The following is a 23,920-nucleotide window of genomic DNA, read 5'->3' on the forward strand; positions in this document are numbered from 1 at the left end:
TAAGGAAAGAGCAGTGGGGCCCCGAAGGAGAAAGAATGAGGCAGTTGCTCCTTCCTCGTTGTTATGGAAGGGTTGGGTGTAAGGTGAGATGAGATGAGATGAGTCCTGCTACCTGAGGTTCACCGAAGACCTGTCCCTTCCCATGGGATAGCCTTCTGCAGGCTTGTTTACTGACCCAGGGGCTCATCGTATTTCCTGAAGATATGACGCGAATGTCCTGAGGGTGAACACAGAGAGTTCGTCCTCTCCATATCATAATCCCTCTCCTTTCGATGAGTTTTATACTAAGGAGATATGAAGAACGGGAAAACAAGAACAACTCATGACCTAGCCTAGCAGAAGGGTGCAGAGCTCATATATATGTGCGAAGAATTCATGAGACCGATTTGACCAACATGTTCTTCTGTTATATACAAATAGTTCTGACCATGGCCTTTGTGTGTGGCCTTTTTACACTGGGCATGTCTACACAACAAATCATCTTGAGGAATGGGCACAGTTTGAAACTGTGTAAATAGTGGGTTCTGATAGTGGTGAAAGCAGGTCTAAACTGCCCTAGAAGAGAGTCGTTGCCGACTGAAACGGGTATACTGATTGACAACCTTGACGCCTATCCATGTTCCTAAAGCAAAGTTCTAATTCCCCTTGATGAGTCTGCTCATAATGACAACTAGAGGCGGTCTTCCTACTGACGCCAAAACCACTGATGCAATGCCTCCGCTACGAACTCTTCCGTCCCAGTGCCCAGAGATCAGCTGAAATTCCTGTTCTGGGCTCAACGAATCTCGTCACTACGCGATTGTATCGCGATCCCGAAACGGAACAAACTTGCCCCTGTCCTGGTACCGCTCGCGATCCGCGGCGAACGTCTCATATCCTCCGCCCTGCCTGTCCTCTTCGTCAAGGGTCGTTTCGATGCCGCGCTTGCCGCCCCCACCGCTGTATCCGTGCGATTGACCGGCTCGGGGAACATCTCTGGTCGCACTAGACACATTTCTCTGGGCATTGAGAATATCTTCGTACGCTTGTAGCATCCTCTTTCCATCCTCGTCGAAGTTGGCGGAGAATCGTTGCATGGAGATAAATTGCACGGAAGAGATCATGTCCTTCCCGTACATGGTCATGATGTAAGCTGCAGCGACGAAAGCTGATCGATCGTTGCCAGTTTCGCAAACAAGGAGAATCTTGCCACTCCTGAAGCTTTCGTCATCGACTGCCATCCGACCTGCCTGTGCAGCCACAGCTTGACTGCGATAGACGTCGATCAAATGCCCGTTGATCTTTCTCACCACCTCCGGGAAGCCTCGAATCAACTCAGAATTGTCCAAGACGTCCAAATATTCGACCTGGATGCCGAGCTTTTGGGCTACCTTGTCGACACTCATCAGTCGAGCTTGAGCCACCCTGGCATGTCGTGTAACAATGACCATGGTGATGCCCTCCTTGGCAAGCCAAGCTTCATCGCGAGCAACGGATAACGGGCCGAGGTAGAGGAAGTCGAGGAGCGTCTGTGCCTTACGTCGAGCCTCGTAGTTCCAGCCAACTGATCTGTCTGTGGCAGTCTGTGTCTTGTTCCGAGTTATGATTCTGAGATCATCGCTTGTGAGGCGCATGGCATCGACATTGTTGAATGACGGGGTAAAGGTGCAAGTAGCGTTGCCCTTAGCAAATGTCATGGGAATGGGTATGTAAGGAGGACTGGGGGGCCTGTGGCTATACGGAGCTGTGGCGATGGCATGCTCTTTCGGCTCCTGGGGTTCCTCCATGTTTGCTGATGCTCAATGCGGGGTTAAATGACAAGCAGTTGGCGATGCGATGTGTTTCGTTGCGGGAGTGCAAGACGCACTGACTCGAAGCAAGCAGTGCAAGATGCCTTTGTTCGCTGTGTTTCGTCGTTGCCGATACTGTGTAGGCACAAACGCAAAGGCAGGTTGCTGAAAACTTGGTCAAGCTATGCAAAGAAAGGCAAAGCAACGTGCCAGGACCTATTATGAGTGAAATGGAAAATGATAAGACGTTGGCTGGAGCGGTGGTGGTTTGGATGATGTTGATGTAAAGTTGAGAGGTGGAGTAGGAAAGTACAGCATCTGGGTTGCAGGCTTGCAGGAGGTGTCGAATCGGCAGACTGGGCCGGAGCGAGCTTAGACCCCCTGTGCGGCGGGCGTCCACCTGTCTGTACTGCCCGCCCCACTCTGAAGCCTAGACCCATCGGAGAAGTGCTGGAAGCAAGCTAACCATGTGTCAATCCCAATTCCAACGTCGCTTCCCCAGAGCAGAGCCTTTCTGGAACGGTTACTTGCCTTGCCGCAGCATGCACGTCAGTGACATCGCCCCAGTACCTTCCCTACCTTCCGAGGTTCGTGAGTCTAGGACTACCTGAAGCGCAGAAACGGCAGGTACCTTAACTTGTGCCACTCGTAGACTTGAGCTACGATTCATTACCCTATCAGGCAGGCCTGCTTACCTCGGCTCCCAAAACGACAACTGAGGCATTTTAGGACCTGTCACCTTTTGCCAGTCTAATTCAACACCGTAGGGACCAGTTTAGGCGACTTATGCAAGTAAACATCTACTCTGGAGAGCTTATTTGAGTCTCTTCCCGAGGGAACCCCAAGAAATAGCAACTTGCCTCTTGGCACTGAGTCAAGACATTAGGAGCTCGACGCGTGTCTTTCTTCTGTCACAATGTAAGTGTGGGCAACCAGGACCACTTACCTGCTGCTGGCTCCCTTCGTTTAGCGACCGAATGCAAGATGTAGTCATATCATAAACCAAGACGTGCAACTTGAAAACCAAAGGCGATGTTTTTCATCTTCACAAGACAGTTTGAATGGCAAAGTTAGTCCGATGGCAAAATGAATAAATAACCATGATTCATGAGAAATAAGTTCATTTGAGCTTGTTAGTTTTTGGCTGTTGACGCATTAAAACATCTGCATTTCCCCACTCGCCTGTGGGTGCCTCCTTCAGGTGAACACCATTGCGCCATTGATAACGAGGCCGTCCTTTTGGTAGCGCAGAATAACTACACGCGCTCATTGATAAGCTGACCGAAAGTCCGGACCGGAGAGGAGAGGGCTAATGGGCGATTTGATCACATAAGCCACTTCAAGCGCGAGCATGATGAGACGTCATTTCATCGCGTGAAAGAATCATCTATTCAAAATACGTAGGGCATCGTGACTAATATCGTGCGTTTGCGTCATCCATCCAGCCGATTACAACTCCTCGGAAACCTGACCCTGCTTCTCCAGAGCGGCGAAGTCGGTGAAGCCGAGCTCGTACACGAGGCCAAGGGTCATCTTGGCGTGCTCAAGCATGTGATCAAACGACAAGTACTTGATGTTGTCATCGGTGCTGTGGATGTGCTTGTCAGAGTCCTCAAAGGCGGACTCGATCACGAAGGCGGAGGGGTAGCCAGCCTTGCTTGCAGAGGCATGGTCGGAGCAGGCGTATCCACACTTCGTCTCGACGTAGGGAACCTTGCAGTACTATGGTTTTGTTAGCACCTTCGCGCATATGGGGTTTCATTTTGACTTACCTCGACGATGACCTTCTTGATGAAACCGGTCAAGCCGGGATCAACAAAGTCGGTAATGACACCAACGCTCTCAGGCTTTCCAGCATCAAGCGTACCCTGAACAAATCCAGTCATGTCCTGCTGGAGCATGGCCTTGATGTCACGTCCATCTTGCTCGTAGGACGAGAAGATGGCCTGGGAACCAAGAAGACCGCCCTCCTCGGCGCTGTACCAGTGGAACTCGATGGTGTTGTCGGCCTTTCCGGAGATGACATCCTTGGACTTGAGGAGAGTGCGGAAAGCCTCGAGGATGGTCATGGAGCCACTGCCATCGTCATCGGCACCGGGCGCAGCGAGAATGGAAGGCAGCCACAGGTTGATGGAATCCTGGTGCGCGCCGATGACGACGGTGCTGTTAGACTTGCCCGGGATGGTAACAATGATGGAACTCTGTTGCCAGGTGTGGGGGAAGGCCTCGGCGTAAACGTGTTTGCCGGCGCCGGCGTCCTCGATGATGGTGTTCAGCTTAGCCAGAAGCCATTCGGAGGACTGGCGGCCGTAGTCTGACTTGAAGTAACGGGTGTGGAAGCTCGTGAACTTCTCCAGGTTGGTCTGGATCTCCTTCTTGTCAAGGTCTTTGATGAGAGGCTTGACCTTGTCCTGAAGGCGACACTTCTCGGGAAAGACGCTCTTGGTCTTGGTGTGGAGGCGGCTTGCGCCGAACTCCTTGTGGTCGGTAATATCGAAGAAGCGGTTTCCGTTCTGCAGGGAGTCAGGTCAGAATGCGAAAGAAAAGCAGTGGAGATGAAGGAAATCATACCCTGCGAAGCTCCCACTTCTCCTCCTCAGTGACCCAGCGAGTGTTGCCTGGGGCAAGTTCGATCAGGTACTTCTCGGGCTCGGAGCCAGCGGGATACAGCTGGACACGGTTGATCTCCTCCTCGGCAACAAAGCGAGCAGTGACCGAGTGGGCCAGCACGGCGAGAAGTGAAGCTTTGGCGACCTTCATTGTGAATAGATAGTATGGATTGGTGATGGTACAATCTGGAGATGATGCGGGAGGTATGTAAAGGTAGTCAGGTGGATGTTGTTAAAGGGAGAGATGGCTGGCGTCATGTCGGCTGGGGCTGATAGGTGCCTAGATAAGATAGCTAAGCGTCAGCGGGTCTGCGACAGCTCGGCAAGCTCCCCACCTCCCCTGTCTCGAATACATTCCCACACATGCCCCGCGGGTTGCCTGGCCAAGCAGACGCCACCAATGCTTGCAAGCGGGTACCTTACCTCGAGTACGGAGTACGTACCTCGGATGTCCGTAAGGCCGGTACGGGTGAGGTCTACACCTTACCTTACCTAATCAACTTTCTGCTCTTCCCCAGGTTCTATTTGGTAAATCTGGATTCTGGACGGTCTCCTTCGTCTTCAAAAGTAAGTAGTGTCAACGTTACCAATGCTATCAGATAATCGATGAGTTCCGTACAGGACTCTGTCTTGCTGCTTCACAACTTACCTTATTTGCGGCAGAAAACATGTGCTACGGACTGTCACTGACCTGCTGTGCAAGGTGGGCCTGGCCAGCTATTAGGGAATGACCCGAGTGACAGCTCTACCTGAACGAGCAAGTTTCGGCTCACCGAGCCAATCAACCAACACAGACACCTTTTGATCATGCTCTGCCGCCCTCAGATTCTCCAATCTCGCCCGCCAAAAAGCAAACTGAACTACATGCAACACCAGGCATTCGCCGGTCGTCTCCGACCCGACTACTACTCTGGCCCTCGCTGGTTTATCTAGGAGAGAGCGGACGGGATCTCGAGTTCTCCAGTGGGTGTGGTCGCATGTGCTTGGGTTGGAGTCTGGGGAAGCCAATGGCGCATCGCACTGCCCGCACTTGTTGCCCCCGGACGCTGGAGCGCGTCGGAGCGGGTCTATGTGCCCCATAGTGTCTCGGACTCAGCGCCTGGTCCGTTGGAGAGTCGCGGGGGACTTCTACACACTTACTCTACTGATACAGTGGCTCAAACCTTCACCCAAAAGATGCCGAGATTCTGTCGTAAGATCTCGAGACCCTTGATTCGCGGTTAATCGCAGCACCATACCACAAGGTGAGTTCATCAGCACGAAAGACACAAAGGGTATCGCCCGTTCCCATGCCCCGCAGCCCGTCGTCCCGTCGTGGGGCGCTTCGGTGCGAATCGGACACCGGCACCGACTTACCTCTTTAAGCTCGTCTGAACACCAAACATCTACCATGTGTGACAGCTACCTTACAATATGGAGTCCTATCCCGACTCCCGACAACGTTAATGGGCGAACAGACGCCCGGGCTTGAACCTGTTCCTTCCCATCCTCAGGCAGTCAATGATCTCATCGGGGGAGCAACCGCATGTTCCCCAAGCGCATCCCCGCCGCGTGTATAAAGCGCTGGTTGCAGCCGGCGCGCATCCCTAGCTAGATGACCTGCATATGTCCCTCCTGCATTCGTCCGACCTTGTGAGCCAAAAGCCAGATAGGTTCACGATATATCTCAACGACATCCCTCGAATCTAGTCATCTCACCCTCAACCCAAGTACTACACCCATCAAAGCTCAATCGCGCACGAACGAGTGCTGCCCAGCAAAAAGATGGCGGCCTCCAAACCCGAGAAGCCAAACTTTGACCTCATCAAGCGCGGCGTCAAAAAGTCCAATGTGCCAGGAACCCTCACCTTCCTCGGCCTCCGCGGCCTCGACCCCTTCTTCCAATACAAGCTCGTCGCCGGCGGCTGGGGCGCCGCCGCCCTCGCCAAAATCGGCATCAACACCATCCCCCTCAACGTAGCCGCCCTCTCCACGACCGGCGTCGCCATCCTCGACGACCTCCACCTGCCCCTCCCGCACCTCATCCTCCTAGGCATGTCCGTCGGCTCCTTCGTTAAGCAAGCCTACTGGCTCGTCGGCATCTCCGCCGAGGAATTCCCGCCCGGCACCGCCGCGACAGTGAGCTTCTACAACACCCTCGTCAACAGCGCAAACTCCCTCCTCCTCCTCGCGGCGTCCACCTCGGTCCTCACCTCCCCGCGCGACTTCCCCGGAACCTCCCTGCCTTACCAAGTCGTTCTCGGCAGCGTCCTCTACGGCGTCGGCATGTTCCTCGAGACGGCGTCCGAGTGGCAGCGCAAGCAGTTCAAGGCCCGGCCGGAGAACAAGGGCAAGGTCATGCGCGGTGGGCTTTGGAAGCTGGCGCGCCACATCAACTATGGCGGGTACGCGCTCTGGAGGGCCGGTTACTGCATGGCTGCGTCCGGGTTCATCGGGGGTACGATTATGGGGGTGTGGCAGGCGGTGGATTTTCTCACGCGCGGCGTGCCGGCGTTGAATGAGTATTGCTCGAAGAGGTACGGTGAGCAGTGGGTTGATTTCAAGAGGGAAGTGCCCTGGGTCTTGCTTCCTGGTATTTACTAGTTGTGCTAAATGGTACAACATAATGTTATTGGCATAAGCACTTGCTTTTGATCTTTGGGGAGCAAGCATGACCTAACGATGACAAGCAGCAGTACGGATCCGAGTTCTGGACAAGGAGGTGCGTGATCTTTGTTGAGCCGAAGAATCATTTCTCGAATGCGGATGATTTACATACACAAACCTCTCGGCCGAGATATGCGAGTTTCCCGTAAATGCAGACCTGCCGTAGCATCATGACCAGACCCAATGTCCATGAAAAAGATAAAAAAGGGAGGGTATTAGTTGCCCGGTCAGGCGTCACCTCCTGCACCCGCCACCACCTAGATATCTGAGGTAGGTAGGATATAAGGAGCAACTGGCCGTCTTTCCCCAACGGCTACAGCCAAAACAGAGTGCCCAACAACGGCGTGAAATACCCTCCCCTTTTTCACATATTGGAAAAAAACACACAAAGACGCTCGCTTCTACATGCTGTCCTCCATCTGCCGACTCCGGACCTTGGCCCAGTCGTCGCGCTCCTTCTTGCCGCCCTGCTGCTCCAACCCCATGCCGCGCTCAACCCACTCCTTGCTGCCCATGTGGCTGAGACGCGACAGCGCGCGCGCAAACGCAAACGCCTCCTCGTCGCCCGAGAACAGGCCCGACATGCCCTTGATGGAATCGATATTGTGGTCCAGGTCTTCGAGTAGATGCGTCGCCGCCGTGGGATCGCCGCCCTGCTGTCCGGCCTCGTCCTTCTTCCCTTGCTTCTCCAGCGACTCCTCCAGCTCGGCGCGGGAGACGAAGAGCTCCGTCAGGGGCTTCTCCGTCGTCAGGACCAGCTTCGCGTGCGACTCGTACACGGCATCGATAAACGTGATGAAGCGTCGCGCCAGGTCGCGCTGGTTGTGCGTCATGCCGGGACAGTCGGTAATCACAAAGGCGTCGTAGTTGCGCACCAGCTCGAGGTAATCCGCCGCCGACGTCGCTTTGCCAATGAGCTCGTCAAACGTGAACCACGCGCACCGGCCGCTCACGCGCGGCACGTGGATCTCGCGGCCCCAAACGTTCTGCACCTCCGGGTGCGGCTCCGGGTTCTCCGGGTCGCCGAGGAAGCGGAACCACTTCTCGGCGTGGGAGGTCGCGTGCGCGTCGAGCGGGGTGTGGTATACGCCCGAGGGCGGTCGCGGGATCTTGCGGTAGTCTGTCGGGGAGTCGAGGTTGATGACGTGGAGCCTGCTCTTGAGCAGCTTGATGGCCGGTACGAAGGATTCTCGCTGGATGCCGTTCTTGTAGAGTTCGTCGGGGTGTCGGTTCGATGTCGTGACTAGCACGACGCCATGCGACATGAGCGCTTCTAATAATCTGCCCCCCGGGGTGTCAGTTTACGACATGTTCCCTTTCGCGCGCGTGTCCCGTTCTAGCTCACCTTCTCAGAATCATGGCGTCTGCCACATCCGTACACTGGAACTCGTCAAAACAGAGAACGTTGCCCTGCGCCGCGATCTGCGCCGCCATAAAGGGAACGGCATCGACGTCGTTGCCGTGCTGCATCTTCATCTTGTGCAGCCGCTTGTGGACATCCTGCATGAAGTTGTGAAAGTGAATGCGCGTCTTAGTCCTGACGGAGCTCGGCAGCGTGTCGTAAAACAGGTCCATGAGCATCGTCTTGCCGCTACCGACGTCGCCAAAGAGGTACAGCCCGCGGGGCAAGTTGCTCGGGATCGCTCCTATCGTGGCCTCGGCAGCCTTTCCCCCGCCGAACCAGGATCCGAACATGGACTTGGCAGGCTTGGTGGACTCGAGAGTCGGCTCCTTCACTTCGGGCGCATGGTAGTTGACCAGCTCGTCGCGGAGGTGCTGGAGGCTCTGGATGATACCTGTCCCTCGTCAGCATGTGATTCTCCCCACCCCCATGTTGGGGCCACGGAAGCGCAAAACTTGCCCCTCTGATGCTCGTCGTTGCGCAAAATGCCGTTGTCGACTCGGCGGTCGTATTCTTGTATCGGGCCATGGTCATCTTTCGCGGCTGCCTCTCTCATTAGCACCCCCTTGCGCCACCAAACTTTCGCGATTCTGGTTCCTTACCCCTGTTTCCCTCTGTCACTGTCGCTACTGCCGATGCCGCCCTCTTCTGGCCCCCATTTCTGGTATGTTGCGCAAGAATACTCGTCGAGGGACGGAACCTTCCAGCGCTTGTGTTTTGTCTGCTGGCGAGGCAACTTGTGCAGAGAGAGCGTCGGAGGGCGGCCTGCTCTGTGAGGCCTCGGGTTGTGGCGGCAGAGCCGTTGAGCGATGCGCCCACTCGGCGGAGGGGAAGTGAGGATGCAGCTGCACGGCGCATGGTGGCTGGCAGGAGGGACCAAGGTGAACAAAAGTCGGAAGAAAAAAAAAAGGTCTAAGCGTATCGACAAGAAAAATGCATGTTGCAAGCATGCGCGCGTGCTGTAAGATGGTTGTGTCGCTGTGTGTTTTTTTGGGGGGACAAAACCAAGCCGCTTCGGAGATGTCTCGTGGGATGTGGCATGTGTGTGTGTGTGTGAAAATCAACAAAAATAGACTGGTTCGGCCGGTAAAAGATATCGGAGAAAATGACGCTATTGCCTGCCCGCCGCCGGCTCTCACAACTGGCGCCCGAATTGACCACTGGCGCTGAGAGACGGTGGAGAACCCAAGAGGCCTGTAAATTTGACTGTGGGGATGCCGAAAGATGCCGAACTCCGGACCATGCCGACTTCGGTCTGATCAATTGGATGGCGGCTGCTCACCGAAGGTGGGATTTATTAGGTGACGCTCAGGCCATGATCTGACTTCCAGTTCTCTCACAGATCGTCTCTTTCCTCTCGAGCTTTCATCTGAGAAGTGGACGGGCACTGACCAAATTGACTTGGAAGCATTGCTCCAAGAGCTGGACGCCTTTCTCTGTTTTTGATTGTCCTCCTTTCTCATTTCATCTTTGGTCCATTGCTCATAGACTCCACGACAACGGAACAGGCAAAAATCGTGTCATTCTCGACAGCTCGTCATCAAATTCTATGAAAGGCATTGATGAGCAAAGAGGGAATTAGTGATTCACTGAGCCGACCTGTATCTCCTTCATTTCGTCCATATCTTTATTTGAGAAGCCGGCTTTACCGATCCACATCACAACATGTCAATCCTTATATAAGAAAGGCTAACTTACCTAAACCAAGTCTTGCTTGAAAGACATTGAAGAACAAGATATGAATGAAGAATGGAGAAAATAATACACTATTCAGTACCACTCGTGGCACATCTCGCTTACGGTTAAGGGCATGGAGAGGCAAGCGATCTAAGTCGGCTCCCACATACCCATCCTCTGTGCCAAAGGCCGAGATGCCTGCCTGAAATGCATTCCAGCATCTTTCGGCTTGACAACCAATGCTAGCTCTAGGTTTTTATGTGTATTTTATAGCCCGATCGACTACGCTTTTGTGGATTTTGACGTGGCGTGATACGGATACTTCTGGGGACACTCGTCTTGAGGAATGGAGAGGGGCGGGCCCCAGGGATCCTCGATCCGTGCCATCTACCTGCCAGAGTATGCCGAAGCAGAGACTGACAAGTCGTTTCGAGTTTCATTACGCCTAAAACCTATGACCATCTTTTTACATGTACGGATAGAAACTTCGAATACGTATCCGCCTCACAACGGATAAGAAGACAGCGGTAGATATAATATCCGCGGCATGACCTAGCCTCACCACCCCTTGGTCCCGAATCGTTGAGCGTGGAAGCAAGAAATCCCTACCAAATTTCAAGCAGACATTCCAATTCTATACATAGAATGGCCAGTAGTATAACTCAAAGGATCATAGTAGAGTTTTAGTTCATCTATTCCTACTTTAGCATGCGCAAGTCCAAGTAGAGAAGCTACGCAGCTTGTAGGAAACACTCACAATATTGCTCACTAATCACTATTATCCCGATCCTCAAATCTTAATTGGATTGGAGAACAGCTGGCTCCTAGGACTGATCATACCCAAGCTCCCAAAAAGGGGGTCTGCAGTGAGACTTCGACCCCTAAACATCAGCGGTACTCCCGCCTGCCAGCCTGCCAGCCTCTCTTGCAGGTTTGCAGGCTTACAGCTGCACAGCTCTTGCAACCTCATGGCCCGTCTGGGTAACAGCTTCGCCTTTCGATGCATCAGGCTCCACGAATACCGCCTCTACATGAAGCTTGTACAAGCAAAGAAAAGGGCATGGGGGCACTCAAAAGCACTCTCGCCGATCTTGGTCGGTCAGGGGCGTAGACGGGCAGGCCGCAGCACAACATCGCTAATGCAGTGGGAGAAAGTCTATGAGGAGAGAGAGGGGGCCACGGGGGGCTCATTGCTTCGTCACAAGCATATGGCTTGATTTTGATCCTTTCAATTCTCATAATGAGCTGACAGGAACATTATCTCTCGTGCAGAGTTGCAGCTTGCGCCTGCCTAGCATGAAGGGCTGTGGCTTGGGAAGCGGTCTGCCCGCTTTCTCCCCCTTCTCCAGCTAAAGGTCTAGACGTTGTTGGGCTTGGATTTAACGTCTCCTAGACTCCGGTCAGGGTCTCAGAGGTACGTCTGGATAGGGCAGTGATGTCTGAACGCCCGTAAGTGTAAAGGCGGGGTAGGAGGCGGCCGTTGCCAGTTCTAGGTAGACCGGGAAACTTTCTAGGCCTCGAAAAAGGCCTTGGCTATCGCATGCTATCGCCTCAGATCACAATGGCGTTTACTATCGAGATCTAGATCACCATGCAAAGAGGGGAAGAGAAAGAGTCCAGACTCTCCTGGAAGTATGCTGACTGTAGCTCAATGACTGATCCGAGTCTTACGAATGCTTCAAGTCCACCACGAAATCCATGACCAACGTCTTGCGCCTTTCGTGGATGTGCAGGACGCTAATCACTTTCTTAGTCACGAGGCTCCTCCTCGAGAAGCGAGGGAGGATTCTGGGGTTCACAATTCCAAGGTTACCCCGGCGGCCAGATCATGCAGTTGAATGAGGGAGCTCGATTATCGTCAGCTCTTTGCAGGACCCACACGCAGGATCACACTGGCTACCTACTTTCCCTAATAAGGTACTACAGCGCACCTCTCTTTTGTCTGATATACCTACTCGGGTGCGCAAACAAGGTCTATAGTCTAGAGGCTTCGGGATTATCATTCAGCAGTGAGCGTGTTACCTTGGATAAGGTACGGGAGCTCATGGCCACGACCATAGGCGGGGATTTTGAGGGAGACTCCGAGGAGCGATAGGTGGCAAACCAAAGATACCACCAATCAGCCCTCGAAACTCTCATTCATCACAATGGTTGGCCTGGACCATTGAAGGACCAATTTCGAGCCCTCTTGAAGTCCGTTGGCGAGGCGAAAGCAAGCCCCAGTGAATTCATGGCACACTCTTTCGATGCTTTCCGGAGCTCAGGCTCTCCACTCTCCGTAGCGTTTCTCGAATGAGGCTGTCATGTGGGTTTGTATTGGGAACGACCTGTTTCATGACTTGGTAAAATTGCCATAGCTCAAAGCAGGGCAATATTTCCAGTAGACCCAATTGCTGGCGGGTGTTTACTCCCAAGCTCACGGCAAAACAAGTCATATTGCTTCCTGTGGCCTTTTGGGGGCGTATCGTCAGTTGACAGGGGATTGGCTGGTCATTTTTCTGGCATAGAAGCCCTGTCCCGGATGACAGGGAGTGAGCGCTCACTGAACCTGCTCGTCTTCTGGTACGCACGGATGAGGTGTGGCCCTTTGTTTCTAGTATCTAACCGGTGCTTATTCTTTTCCTACCTTTATGTTCCTTCAGTGATATTGTTCTGTGAGACAGAGAGTTGTGCGTGTTCTTGTGGCATCGTCTTCCTTGTTCGTATGATTAGGAACAATGAGTTTCGACGAAGGTGTGGATATGTTCGAACAATACCACCGTTTATCCTCGGGGGTTGGTAATTGAAAGGAGTCGCCGGACCTCGGGGGCTTATTGCGAGATCAAGTGCCAGAAAATATGCCTTCCGTCCCAGCCGTCAACGCATCAGACACCGGATTAAACGTCTTGTTTGGTAAAGCACGCATTGAAGTACGGAAAGAAATTGCCACAGCACACGATGGCCAGAATTCCTGGATTCGCGACTGTTCGGCGCCGATATCTCACGACAAGGCGTAGTAAGAAACGTGAGAACGATGAGAGTTCTTGGCTAAAGGATACGTTCCTTCCCTGTGTCAGCGATTGGTTGAGGCCGCATGTGGGGAGATGCTTCTTCCCAGCCCGAAGATCACCTTCCTCATTGACAAGCCAGGAGATCTTGTTTGCCAAATTTGTCACCATAGTCAGTTGGCGCTCCGTAGTGAGGCAGAGGCGAGAGGTCTATACGTGGAGCTCTGGGATAGTGTTCCCGCGATGTTGCCTTGCGGGCACGTAGCGGGAGCTCAGTGTTTGGAGATATGGCTCTGGGATAACAAGAGCTGCCCATTTTGTCGACAAAAACTCGTTCATAGTGAATGCGGGCATCAAGTACAACCCCGACATCTCTTCAGCCAGAACGTAGCCTTTACGCCGAACTCAATACCAGATGGAGGCAGCATACCGGAATTATGTTACACATGCTACAAGGCTGCTCTCTGGGTTTCAGCTAACTTCCGGTATCGAACTTGCAAGCGCCGGTTCGAACAAGCAAGAAGCAGGTATCTTGCGTCTGAAAGCCAGGCAGACGCTAATATCCTGCTGCACAGGAAAGTCGATTTTGAGAAGGTGATAGTAGAGGAGTTCTGGGAGAAAGCTATTACAAGCTGGCTGACCCGTTGGTAGAAACGACCCGGAGTCTTGAGGGAAGGGAAGAATACGCCGATTAGAGAAGCGACAGCCGAAAGGAGTTCTGGTGGGCTGCGGACCAACGGAGGAGCTCCGATAGCCGTCCACGGTCCAGTGGCTGTTGGGCGAAACATGCGGTGAAAAGGGTCTCGGATGGCGCTCAATCGTGGAAATCGTGCTCCCTAGCAAAAGACTGCTGCCGAGCCGTATTCTCTCCAGATTTTCTTTTCTTGGATCACATATCGTTGCATGCTAGGCATCCAGAACAGGTCGCAGCCGGTCTGGTCGTCGCGGGTCGCTGACCCCAGGCCATGCTGTCGATGGCGAGCTTTGATACACGTATCTTGCAAAACTTGCTCATGCTCGCCGTCGGCCAGAGATGATGAGTCTGTATAAGTAAGGTAGGCGCCCCATATGGAGTTATCGGTTCCGATGCTGACAGGTTGTGAAGTCTTTCGGGATCGATGGGGGGCCGGGGTGACGATCCGGAGGTGTGTTTCAACAGTCGTCTTCATCGGGATCATGGATGTGGCATCCACAATAGCGATCACGCGTTGGCGGCATAGGCGGAGAGGAACAAAGGCAGTAAAAGCAGGGCTACTGCATGAGCTTCGCAGCAACGGAACGCATCCGCGAGGCCGTCAGAGTGCCAAGACGTTGCGGGTGCACAGACACCACAGATCCAGGGCAGGTCTTATCCGACGTGTACCAGGGCCCGCTGACCGAGGGTCCAGTCCTCGGAGCGAGGTACCGGTGGGGCGGAGAGGGAGGAGAAGGGCGAGACTGTGGACGACAGGCTAGAGCCTAAGTCTAGAGGTAGCCGTAGGAAACGAGGAATGGGGGCGAAAAACAAGAACCGGCATCCTGAATTCTGTATCCGAATTTAGTCAATGTGAAAAAGAAAGCTTTAGAATTCACTAGCCACAATTACGGAGTATGCTGTAATCTGTATGCCTGGCGTGCCACAGGTTATGGCCGTTGACGATCCGAAAGAGTGGAAATGACGTCTCTTTACGTAGGCGGTTATGTCCGTTTGTCGTCAAAACGATGGTGAAGATGGAGAAAGACTGCGTAAGGCATACAGTAGGTAGAGACCTTGCTGCGTTGCTGGGTTCAGTTCAGACCCATTCGAGGGTGCGCGGGAGAAGAAAAGAATGAGAGAAAGAGGGTCGTGATGTGAGTGATGTGATGGGCTGGTGATTTCTGGGTCGCCGGAAGTTGGTACGATTCTGGAAATAAGAAGTGGGTCCAGACGTAGCTTCGGACACTTCACTCCTCGGTTGGACGATCCTTAGCGCCGACGTCGCCCCTCTCCTCCCCGGTTGAGGAACCTAGGGGCATCAGAAGCAAGCACCATGGTCCACGCACCCGTGGCACCAAGCTTGCAAACGTGCAGGCACAACCTAAGTAGGCGTATGTTGATGCCCCGGAGAGCCCCCATTGTTTCCCAGAAATGTGACTCTGTGAGTGATCGCAAGGAACCTGGAAGGTGGGGATGTAAGTAGGGCGTGGGGTGGGTTACCTGGCGACCTATCTTGTCGTCGAATACACAGTACAGAGTACCTAAGTACGGGTAGATCATAGGTAGGTAGTAGATACGGATAAACTGTACGGATACGGCTACTTCGTACGGATGCCTTACCTTGGACAAGGTACCTTGTCTTCCGCCTTTACGGACTGCATGGGGGTGGGTATCTTTGCCTGCCATTATCTTACCTAACCTAGTGCCTAGCCTCGACCTCGAGCCGCCTGTTGTTGGTATGTAAATCACATCTCGACTTTCTCGAGGTTGGGTGCTGGACCCTGGTACCCAGCTGAAGCTGTGGCGTGAGCGCCTCTGTCTCACCGTGTGCTCTATCCGCTTTCGTGACTAACCCGAACTCGATCGCTCCATCTATACCTGGAAAAGACATCAAGTTAGACCGGATGGATGGGGCGAGACTAAGGTAAGCAGGCACCTCATGGCAAATATTGCCTGCCGGCTTCAACTCCGCTGAGCAATTCTAACGAATCACGTCTAACACAAGAAGAGAACCCTGAAATACCGGAGGCCGCGTGTGGCAAGACCTTGGCGCCTTTCTATGTATTACCATCATCCTCTCAACATTGTCCGAGATGTTCCACACCCTTGGTGACGGGCCTCAAAGTTCAAAGTATTCCACTACTTCGACAGCCTGACAGGTAGCATTTCTGCCCGCGCTAGATCCTACCCGCCTTCGTTGGTCAAGTCAGAAACCCACCTCAGTTACGAGGGAGCTATTCCTGTCGTCATTTCCGGCCATCACCGTTGCATCGTGACACCAACCGACAAGCCCTGAATCCTCCAGTCGATCAGGCACAGCAAAGATCCATGATTACTGATGTCTGGGCGCAAAGAGGCATCTGTATCGCAACGCTATTCGTTACCTCATTCCCACCTATCATCTCCTCGTCAATCGCCACCAATCTACCGACTACCTGCAATCCATAGAACAAGGACAGGCTCAATCAACTTCTGGGTCCGCGTCTCTCGTGGTGTACCTATGCCTAACATTACAGGAAAACGATGCCTAAGCAAACCATCTGCTAGATGACTCTGCTCCCCGTCAAACAGTCGCCATCTCCTTGAGACCTCCGATATCTGGCACGTTGCCCAATGACAGTCCCGATACGAAACTCAGCTTTATCATAGGCTCTCGAGTACCCACCCAAACGGATGTCTTGCAGCAGCCAGAAGATATCTTCGAACGGTTCCGTCAACGGAAGGCGAACCGTCACTTGAACCCAAGAACCGGGAAAACTGGGGGTTCAGGACAACACGATAGACGATCTGTGGCTTGCTGCCAATGATACGCCAGAATTCTTCCCCATTCAAGCTTATCCTCTCAAGCGGCTGTTGAACATTCCGCATCTGTCCTTCCCCGTTGAAAGTCAGACATCCCGCCCTGTCCTCTCAGACTTCGCCCCCGGACCCGGCACACATGAGGGCGAAAGACGCTCCAGCCCAACGAGGAAAAGCAAACATGACATCCAGGGCCATTGCCTCCTTCGGCCACGGCAGCTACGATCATCCCAGACCTGTATCCGTACCGTTGCACTGGGACCAGCATCAACCAAAAGTTCCAACTCCCAACGCCATGCTTCAAGTGACAATCCCAGTCCATCTAGGAGCCCCTTTCTTCGACGCACCGCGACAGCCGAAGAACAAGGCGCGCATGCTTTTACGGAGTCATCGTGCACAGCTCAGGGGCGATATCACTGGCCGAGAGCACGTAGGAATTGAGTCCATATTACCAAGACCCTCTGTTCTGGTGACTTTCTAGCGTCCGAACCCCCAACTTTCCGTCGAGCCTGTCGGTCAGGGTCCACCGACAGACGCGCACTTTTGGGGCCACGGGTGGCTTTTCGCATGAGGAGCTCGCTTACTCCGGCTATGTCTCTCCCTCGCATGCCTCGGTCGTCTTGAGCCGCAAGAGCTCAGCTCACCAGAGAGCAAATGTTAAGCTTCTATGGCTAATCAAACCCACGGATGGGATGTGTTGATCTCAGGCAGCTCCGATTCCTCTTGGCCGGAACAATACTCAACCCTGAATTATACGTTTCCGTCGATTGGCTGCCCAGAAACAAGCAAGATCTCACGACAGTGAAGTATCGGAGTTCCCGTTTGGTCAGCTGCGTTGCCTCCTCATTATGCCTAGTGGCTTGGGGTCCGGTCTGGCCTCTTCCTGGACGATACCCCTACCACCTCAGCAGGAGACCTCGTAATCCTTGCTCTTCCCCTCTGTCGGACCAGTCTCGGCCAGGGCAAGTCATCCTCCACCCGTCTTTCAAATATTTTCAGGCTGTCTGTGATTTGCCGGTCCGTTGCGCTTTCTTTTACTGCAGCAATATGTCAGGCCTGGAAGCCCTTGGTGCGGCCTCGCCAGCTGATGCTCTTGTTCACATCCCCTCAAGTCTTCCCGATGAAACAAGCGTCAGCTAAGGCTCTAAAACCCCACAGTCTCTTGCATATGATAGATGCCCAACCTCCTAAGACATCTAGTTGACCTTCAGTCGTATGCTCCTCGAAGAGAAAGCCCAATTCCTGTTCCTCCATCCACGATCACCATCATCCCCTCAGAAGGCACAATCCCCCATATTTCGAAAGTGCGTCGTCGTCGTCGTCGTCGTCGTCGTCGTCAACAACCCGCACAATAGCCAATGGAAGCGGTTAGTGACCTTTTGGTTCCAAAAGAGCTCGACGTGGAGCTCCACATGGGCAACATTCTTCCCCCGCGGATGGACAACTTACCAACCCTTTCAACGTAGGAAAAGGAGAGGAACCGCATCCGGGATAACCAGCGCCGTTCGAGGGCTCGAAAGAAAGAGTACGTTCAAGAAATTGAGCAACGTCTTCGGCAACGCCAACTTCAAGGAGTCGAGGCTTCTGCTGAAGTACAGCAGGCAGCACGCCGAGTTGCGGATGAGAACCACAAGCTTCGGCAACTCCTTCAACATGTGGGCTATGGCGACGAAGTCGTTGAACAGTACATTCAAACCGGCAAACTCGGTTCTCCAAGTCATCGCGGCCTGCATACTCCAAACACAAGCGGCAGCTTGGTCCCTGAGAAAGCGACAGAAACGTTGGAGGGTCTCTTGATTCCACGGCGGCCATCATGTCTCGATATTCAGATGCCAATTCTGCCAACGAGCAGACATACCAGCCCAGACCGAACTCTTTCATACGGTCCTACGCCAGACTCGCCGGTCGAGGAATATGGTTCTCCATCGGAATCTGTCCATCAAATCCATGCCTCGGCGGCTGTTTCACCGACAGACTTTGGTTCTCAACAGGTCTACGCTCGCGCCGGCGACATGAAAAATCGAGATTATGCAGGTCATCACCACCGCCCACTAACGGTCGAGTGGGCAAATACCCACCAAAATCAGTCTACCCATGGTATTTCATCAAATATTCAGGGATTCGGGGCGAATCAGACGCTCGATTATCATCCGCCATTCCCGGGCATCAATCCTTCAGCAGGCATGCTACCCCCAACATGCGGCGGACCGCCCTCCGTGCCGTACATCGCGTACCAGACTTTTCATCCCCAGCCGCCGGCGTTCATCGCAGCTGCTACTAGTCATATCGAACACGTCTCCGTCGTCGAAGCGGATCCCGCTATGGAAGATCGCAAACCGCAGTACAGAGGACACCCAGATGACCATTCTTGGCAATACAATACCCGACACAATTGAAGCGGATTCGAGCGTTGTTCTTTGAGGAACTCGACGCAGTTTTAGACCCTTCTAAACAAGGCTTTCTGCCGCGCAGACGAAGCCAAAACCAACAATGGAGAGCGGATGTGCCGTTGGAAATCCGATGGAACAATCAGTCGAACAATTTGGCCGGAACCCTATTATGGAGCCCTATTCTTTGAATGGAGATCTCGAATAGCAGTGCCTTGACACTCCTTCTTTGGAGTTGTACATGGATTTTGCCGATGTACACAATCAAGCACAGACGAGGCTGGTCAAAGAAAACCAATTATTGTTCCCTACCTGTGTCACCGAGACTAATGGGAAGGACATGAAGCACAAAGGCAACGAAGGCTCGTGAGAACATGGCCTTTGGCAAGTGCTGAAAGCGTTGCATTCTCTAGGGATTCAGACCAAGAGTGTTTACCTCTGCCGCGACGTTCTTTGTATGAAGAATGCGCATGGAGCGACTGTATAGGGGGCATGCCGGCGACCCGTTGAGCCATCTTTTCGCCAGCCGGAAAGGACCAAAGCTCCCATGAAAGAGCTCACCGGACACGACATGGAGGAGTTGATAAGAACTATCTTTAATAAATCTAATGCCCACGGTTACCACTGACTAATTCTCTTGTTCCCTTTTTTCCCTCAAGTCAATTTTGTGTGTCTACTCGAAGAAATTTCATCCACATCCTGCCCCCTTTTTGCATTATTACCAAAAATTCTAGATTGTTCAAAACTTCAATGTCGGATTACAGTCAAGAGAGGATGACCACGGTGGCGATATTGGCCATATCACAGAGAATCGAGTTTGAGAGATGTCTTGCGGCGATGAAAGCCCGCAAAGGGGGTCACGGCTCCGATACTCTGGACGTTCTGCGACGTCTGGTTTGTGAGGCTGAAGACGCCCGCGGGATTCTGTCGAGTCTTCGGGGAGAGATTACCGGGGACGCATATGATGCCATACATCATATGCTAGAAAATCAGATCCTGTTAATCAAAACGCAGATTCATGAGGTTGCGCCAGAGGCGGGGAAATCGTTCCTGCAGACGCCAATGTCGAATCCACCGCCGCAGCAATCGAAGAAACAGCAGCAGCAGCAGCAACAGCAGGAGGGAGACACCCTTCAAAAACCGCCGTCTCCTTTACCAAGACCTTCCAGGCCCCAAAAAATAAAACTGCCATTACCGCGTCCGCCCTCCCTACCTAGACGGCTTTATGATGCTACGCCAACGAATAATGCGACGGACCAGTCAAACCCCCCTGAAAAGCAGAAGTCTCCTGCCCGTGAGATCAAGGGGTTCCCTCCGCGAGCGACTAGAGGACGGCGTCAAACTACAAAGTCCTCAACCTCACGCCTTCCAGCGCCAGCAGAAGGGGAAATAAAAGACCATGATTCAACGGGGCCAACGAGGGGGAATCAAGCGGGCCGTCGCCGTCATCAGGCCAGTGTAAGTCCTCCACCCCAGAGAAGATTCAAGCTGTGGCCCACCGCAAGTAACAAATACTCGCGTCCAGCGTTTGAACCTCTTTTTTTTTGAGAGAAAAGCGAGAACCCCTGAGAACCCAGAAGCCGGGGGATGTAAGCGGTGCGATTCACCTCCGCAAACAGCTCGACGAGCAAGAAGAAAGAATCGAGGCGGCTAACGTGGAAAAGCGGAGTGATGATGTTAATGGTGAGACGGAGAGTGAGTACGAGGGTGAGGCAAAGGCGGAGGTGGAGGATGAAAGTCAGTCAGGGGGCGAAGGGGAAGAGGGAGAGAGACGCGGCAGGAAGAGGTCCGCGGAGCATGACTTGTCCCCGCCGACTCCTAAGAAATCTCGCTCTGAGCTTCGTGGCGGGCAGAATGGTGGTAGCCCAGGGCGTATCAAGAGGTTCATAAACTCGCTTAACCCCTTTCGAAGCAGACAGACTAAGACCCAGGAAAGCAGAGACGCCGAACCGACCACTGTACCGAGCAAACCATACTCACCGGAGCCGGCGGTAGAGTGCTACATCTTCGAGGACGCACTCAACTCGAGAGACTCGTTTGACAACGGAGAGGAGGATCAAATGGCCCTGCGCTACCGCGACACCATCGCGGAGCTCATCCAACTAGTCGACGACGCGCCGCACGCCATCACGTCCAAGGATCCCCTCGTACGAGACTTCCAGAGGAAGAAACTCGAAGAAGTCCAGGCCGTCCTGCGCGAGATCCCGAACATTGCCATCGCGAGAAGGAGAATCGACAAAGAGCTCGTGGAGATCCGGGACGAGAAGCAGGCGATTCGGACAGGGTGTACCAATCTCGATCGGGCGAGCAGGACGGCGTATGTGAAGAAGCTCAGACGGGATGAGGGAGTCTTGACGAATCTCCTGCAGAGGTCAGATAAGCTCAACGAAACGATTTTTATCTTTGGTGCAGAGGGCGCGGCGATTATTACCCATTGGATCTTGGAGACGAAGAAGCGCGTGGATTTGGAGTTGGAGTTTGGGGCGAGGGCGCAGATGGTGCCGGAGTTTCTCGGGGTTCAGAAAGACGGTAAGGAGATCTTTAGCGTATGAAAAAGATACCAGTTGCGGTTTTAGAGGTGCCGGGAAGAGGAAGAAACTAGGGTAGATATACTAGAGACACTGTTTGTTGCCTTAAGGAGTGTAGTCGGGATAGATATCACAGAAGTGGTTGGTAGGCCTGTTGTACGAATATCATGAGAGAAATGCATTGCTCGCGCCGAGTCCTCTTAACTCCAGTTGATCATCCATCAACCCCTATACATACACGATCAGGGGGGGAACGCGTAAGATTTGCCCAAAACCGCTGATCATTCCGTTGTCTTTTTTTCGCTATTTTCAAACTTGAATATTTGTGCCGTTTTGAAACAAAACAATAGAAAACGCTTTTGGTATCGTCATTATACCGGGAATATCTCTCGCCTCCCACTGGGAAGTCCATGAACCGAAACTACCTCCCTTTCTTTACAAAAAGTAGTCCGCCACGGGCTTCTTCGCAGGCATGCCCCTAGAATCCTGCGGCGCGGCCTGGAACACACGGTACCTCCTCGCAGGGCCGGGAAGCAGCACCTGGTCGTCGGTGCCCCGGATACTGCCGTCGCTGCGTCCCCTGTCACCGTTGCTGCGCGCGAACACACCGGTGCCCGAGTCGTCCTCCGCCAGCTCGAGGATGGCCGCTACGTTGCCGCAGCGGTAGCAGTAATTCGGCGCCGACCACACCGTCACGATACTGGCGTCGAACATCTCCTTGAAGCCTTCCATGACCAGCTGGTGGGCGCGCGCAATGAGCGAGAGGTCGTTCTTGTGGTTGAAGTCGCGGACGATATCGGCGCCGAACAGGAAGCCTGCGCCGCGCGGCGAGAGACCCCAGCCGTCGATCTCGTCTGGATCGGACCAGAGGAGGTCGCACATGGCTCCCTCGTGGGGAACCTCTTGCTTTCTATCCAACAGTCGGATTTTATCGACGCTGTCTATCAGTGGGGATAGACCTCCGTGGACGCAGAGGATAGCTCCGGCAGGGTTGCCCAGGGACCCTGAAGAGCTTCCTGATGCGCCACTACCTGGCGGACCTGTCTTGTCGCCGCCGGACGAGGGCGCACCGTTGGGGCTGTTTGTAGGTTGCCTTTGTGGCCGTCTCTGTCGGGGGAAGCGGCTCATTGTTGAGCCGTTTTGGTCGCAGACCTCAATCTCAACATCGTCGTTCATGCCTTCCGGTCCCGGGGTGGAGGGGAATGTGTGTGACGCGCCGAGGACGATGGCGCCGAGAGCGAGGTAGTCGAATACGTCGCAGCAGTACCGCCAGACGTTGGCGGAGCCGTATTTCCTCAGGCATTCATCGTAGAAACCGTAGACGGTGGTGATTTGGCGGGATTCGTGGTTGCCCCTGATAAGGGTCATGCGGTCGGGGTAGCGGACTTTGAGGCAGAGAAGAAGGAGGAAGGACTCGAGGGAGTAGAAGCCACGGTCGACGAAGTCACCTATACGAAAGAAGCGTAAGCACACACAGGAAGTTCAGTGGAACGGCGAAAGATCATGGCGGCATACCCATGAAGAGGTAGTTGGTATCGGGAACGTCGCCGCCTACTCGGAAAAGCTCCATGAGGTCGTGGAACTGGCCGTGAATATCGCCACATATCTGATCCCATGTTAGCGTCTGCTCGCCTTCAAACTATCGTAGGGAGACCTTATCATACCGTGACGGGAGCTGTGACGGTGACAACATTTCCTTCCTCAATGAGCAGCTCGCGCGCCTTGTGGCATAGCTCTCGGACTTGCGCTTCGGGTATCGGTCGGCAGGCGCGCAGTTGCGCAATAGCTCTATGCGATACGTCAGCGTCTCTTGGTCATATGAAGCAGATCGCGATCGCGAGCATGCTCACTTGTCAAGGTCGCTCATTGCGAAATTTGAGGAGGGGTTCCCTGGTCTGGGTCGCGGCGCCCGAGGCCGAGGACTCGCAGTATCGAGATGGAAAGGATGGTGGTGGTACTCGTTCTACTTTATAGCATGTCGCGCGGAGTATTCGATTCCGGGTCGGTGCGATCGACGGCGGCTACCTGACGTCGTCGTAAGAATGCGGATTGAGCACTTGCGTTGGGCGATCAAGGCTTCGAGGATGGGATGGCGTCAGTAAAGTTCAAAGACGTGCATGGTTGCCCTCTAGCGGTCGCCGGTCGCCTGCCAACCCCCAATTCGAACTTCCAATCGCGCCGGGATCTGCAAAGTGGATATATGGTCAATGCGTTCCTGTGGGTTCGTTTTTCGAGTGCATCCCGGCCCGGGGATTTGTTCATGCTCCATCTCGGATCTTTAGTTATTACGGTGACCGAAGATTAGATCCTCAGGCATGCGGCATGCAGTCGTTGGCTGGCATGTCACGTCGCCCAGGGTGGTCCCACTCCGGGCCGCCGGAATCCAATCAGAAGGCCTGCATATCAGTTCGGGTCATTGGGTCATTAAGCTTCACTGCAG

At 53.7% G+C, this 23,920-nt stretch overlaps 8 protein-coding genes across 8 annotated transcripts; 4 read left to right on the forward strand and 4 right to left on the reverse strand.

Annotated features, from left to right (window-relative positions):
- Positions 1–499: 499 nt before the first annotated feature.
- Positions 500–2,030, reverse strand: BDP81DRAFT_430963 (dual specificity phosphatase). Its single transcript, XM_060590652.1, has one exon. It carries the CDS (start codon positions 1,764–1,766, stop codon positions 792–794), a length of 975 nt encoding a protein of 324 aa, XP_060443785.1. The 5' UTR covers positions 1,767–2,030; the 3' UTR covers positions 500–791.
- Positions 2,031–3,218: 1,188 nt separating this feature from the next.
- On the reverse strand, positions 3,219–4,529 carry BDP81DRAFT_323102 (peptidase family M28; the record flags this gene model as incomplete). The annotated part of the gene is made up of 3 exons (XM_060584762.1): positions 3,219–3,491; positions 3,542–4,282; positions 4,341–4,529. The coding sequence occupies 3 exons, from the start codon at positions 4,527–4,529 to the stop codon at positions 3,219–3,221; spliced, it is 1,203 nt and encodes a 400-aa protein (XP_060443786.1).
- A 1,613-nt stretch (positions 4,530–6,142) lies between these two features.
- BDP81DRAFT_462227 (uncharacterized protein) lies at positions 6,143–6,961 on the forward strand (the record flags this gene model as incomplete). The annotated part of the gene is made up of 1 exon (XM_060593872.1): positions 6,143–6,961. One exon carries the CDS (start codon positions 6,143–6,145, stop codon positions 6,959–6,961), a length of 819 nt encoding a protein of 272 aa, XP_060443787.1.
- A 232-nt stretch (positions 6,962–7,193) lies between these two features.
- BDP81DRAFT_46394 (AFG1-like ATPase-domain-containing protein) lies at positions 7,194–9,482 on the reverse strand. Its single transcript, XM_060594088.1, has 4 exons — positions 9,029–9,482; positions 8,886–8,969; positions 8,370–8,820; positions 7,194–8,305 (listed from the first exon to the last, which is right to left on the reverse strand). Exons 1-4 carry the CDS (start codon positions 9,282–9,284, stop codon positions 7,426–7,428), a joined length of 1,671 nt encoding a protein of 556 aa, XP_060443788.1. The 5' UTR covers positions 9,285–9,482; the 3' UTR covers positions 7,194–7,425.
- Positions 9,483–13,040: 3,558 nt separating this feature from the next.
- On the forward strand, positions 13,041–13,741 carry BDP81DRAFT_462229 (uncharacterized protein; the record flags this gene model as incomplete). The annotated part of the gene is made up of 2 exons (XM_060593873.1): positions 13,041–13,178; positions 13,208–13,741. 2 exons carry the CDS (start codon positions 13,041–13,043, stop codon positions 13,739–13,741), a joined length of 672 nt encoding a protein of 223 aa, XP_060443789.1.
- Positions 13,742–17,438: 3,697 nt separating this feature from the next.
- On the forward strand, positions 17,439–19,008 carry BDP81DRAFT_482240 (uncharacterized protein). The gene is made up of 2 exons (XM_060594995.1): positions 17,439–17,869; positions 18,032–19,008. Exons 1-2 carry the CDS (start codon positions 17,741–17,743, stop codon positions 18,959–18,961), a joined length of 1,059 nt encoding a protein of 352 aa, XP_060443790.1. The 5' UTR covers positions 17,439–17,740; the 3' UTR covers positions 18,962–19,008.
- Positions 19,009–19,331: 323 nt separating this feature from the next.
- Positions 19,332–20,756, forward strand: BDP81DRAFT_46474 (uncharacterized protein). Its single transcript, XM_060594184.1, has one exon. It carries the CDS (start codon positions 19,703–19,705, stop codon positions 20,498–20,500), a length of 798 nt encoding a protein of 265 aa, XP_060443791.1. The 5' UTR covers positions 19,332–19,702; the 3' UTR covers positions 20,501–20,756.
- Positions 20,757–21,915: 1,159 nt separating this feature from the next.
- Positions 21,916–23,347, reverse strand: BDP81DRAFT_450930 (calcineurin-like phosphoesterase; the record flags this gene model as incomplete). Its single annotated transcript, XM_060592586.1, has 4 exons — positions 21,916–22,928; positions 22,996–23,086; positions 23,145–23,268; positions 23,331–23,347. 4 exons carry the CDS (start codon positions 23,345–23,347, stop codon positions 21,916–21,918), a joined length of 1,245 nt encoding a protein of 414 aa, XP_060443792.1.
- Between the last annotated feature and the right edge of the window lie 573 nt (positions 23,348–23,920).

The sequence above is a fragment of the Colletotrichum phormii genome, assembly GCF_030913505.1.
Source record: "Colletotrichum phormii strain CBS 102054 chromosome Unknown BDP81scaffold_13, whole genome shotgun sequence".
In the NCBI taxonomy this organism is placed as follows: domain Eukaryota; kingdom Fungi; phylum Ascomycota; class Sordariomycetes; order Glomerellales; family Glomerellaceae; genus Colletotrichum; species Colletotrichum phormii.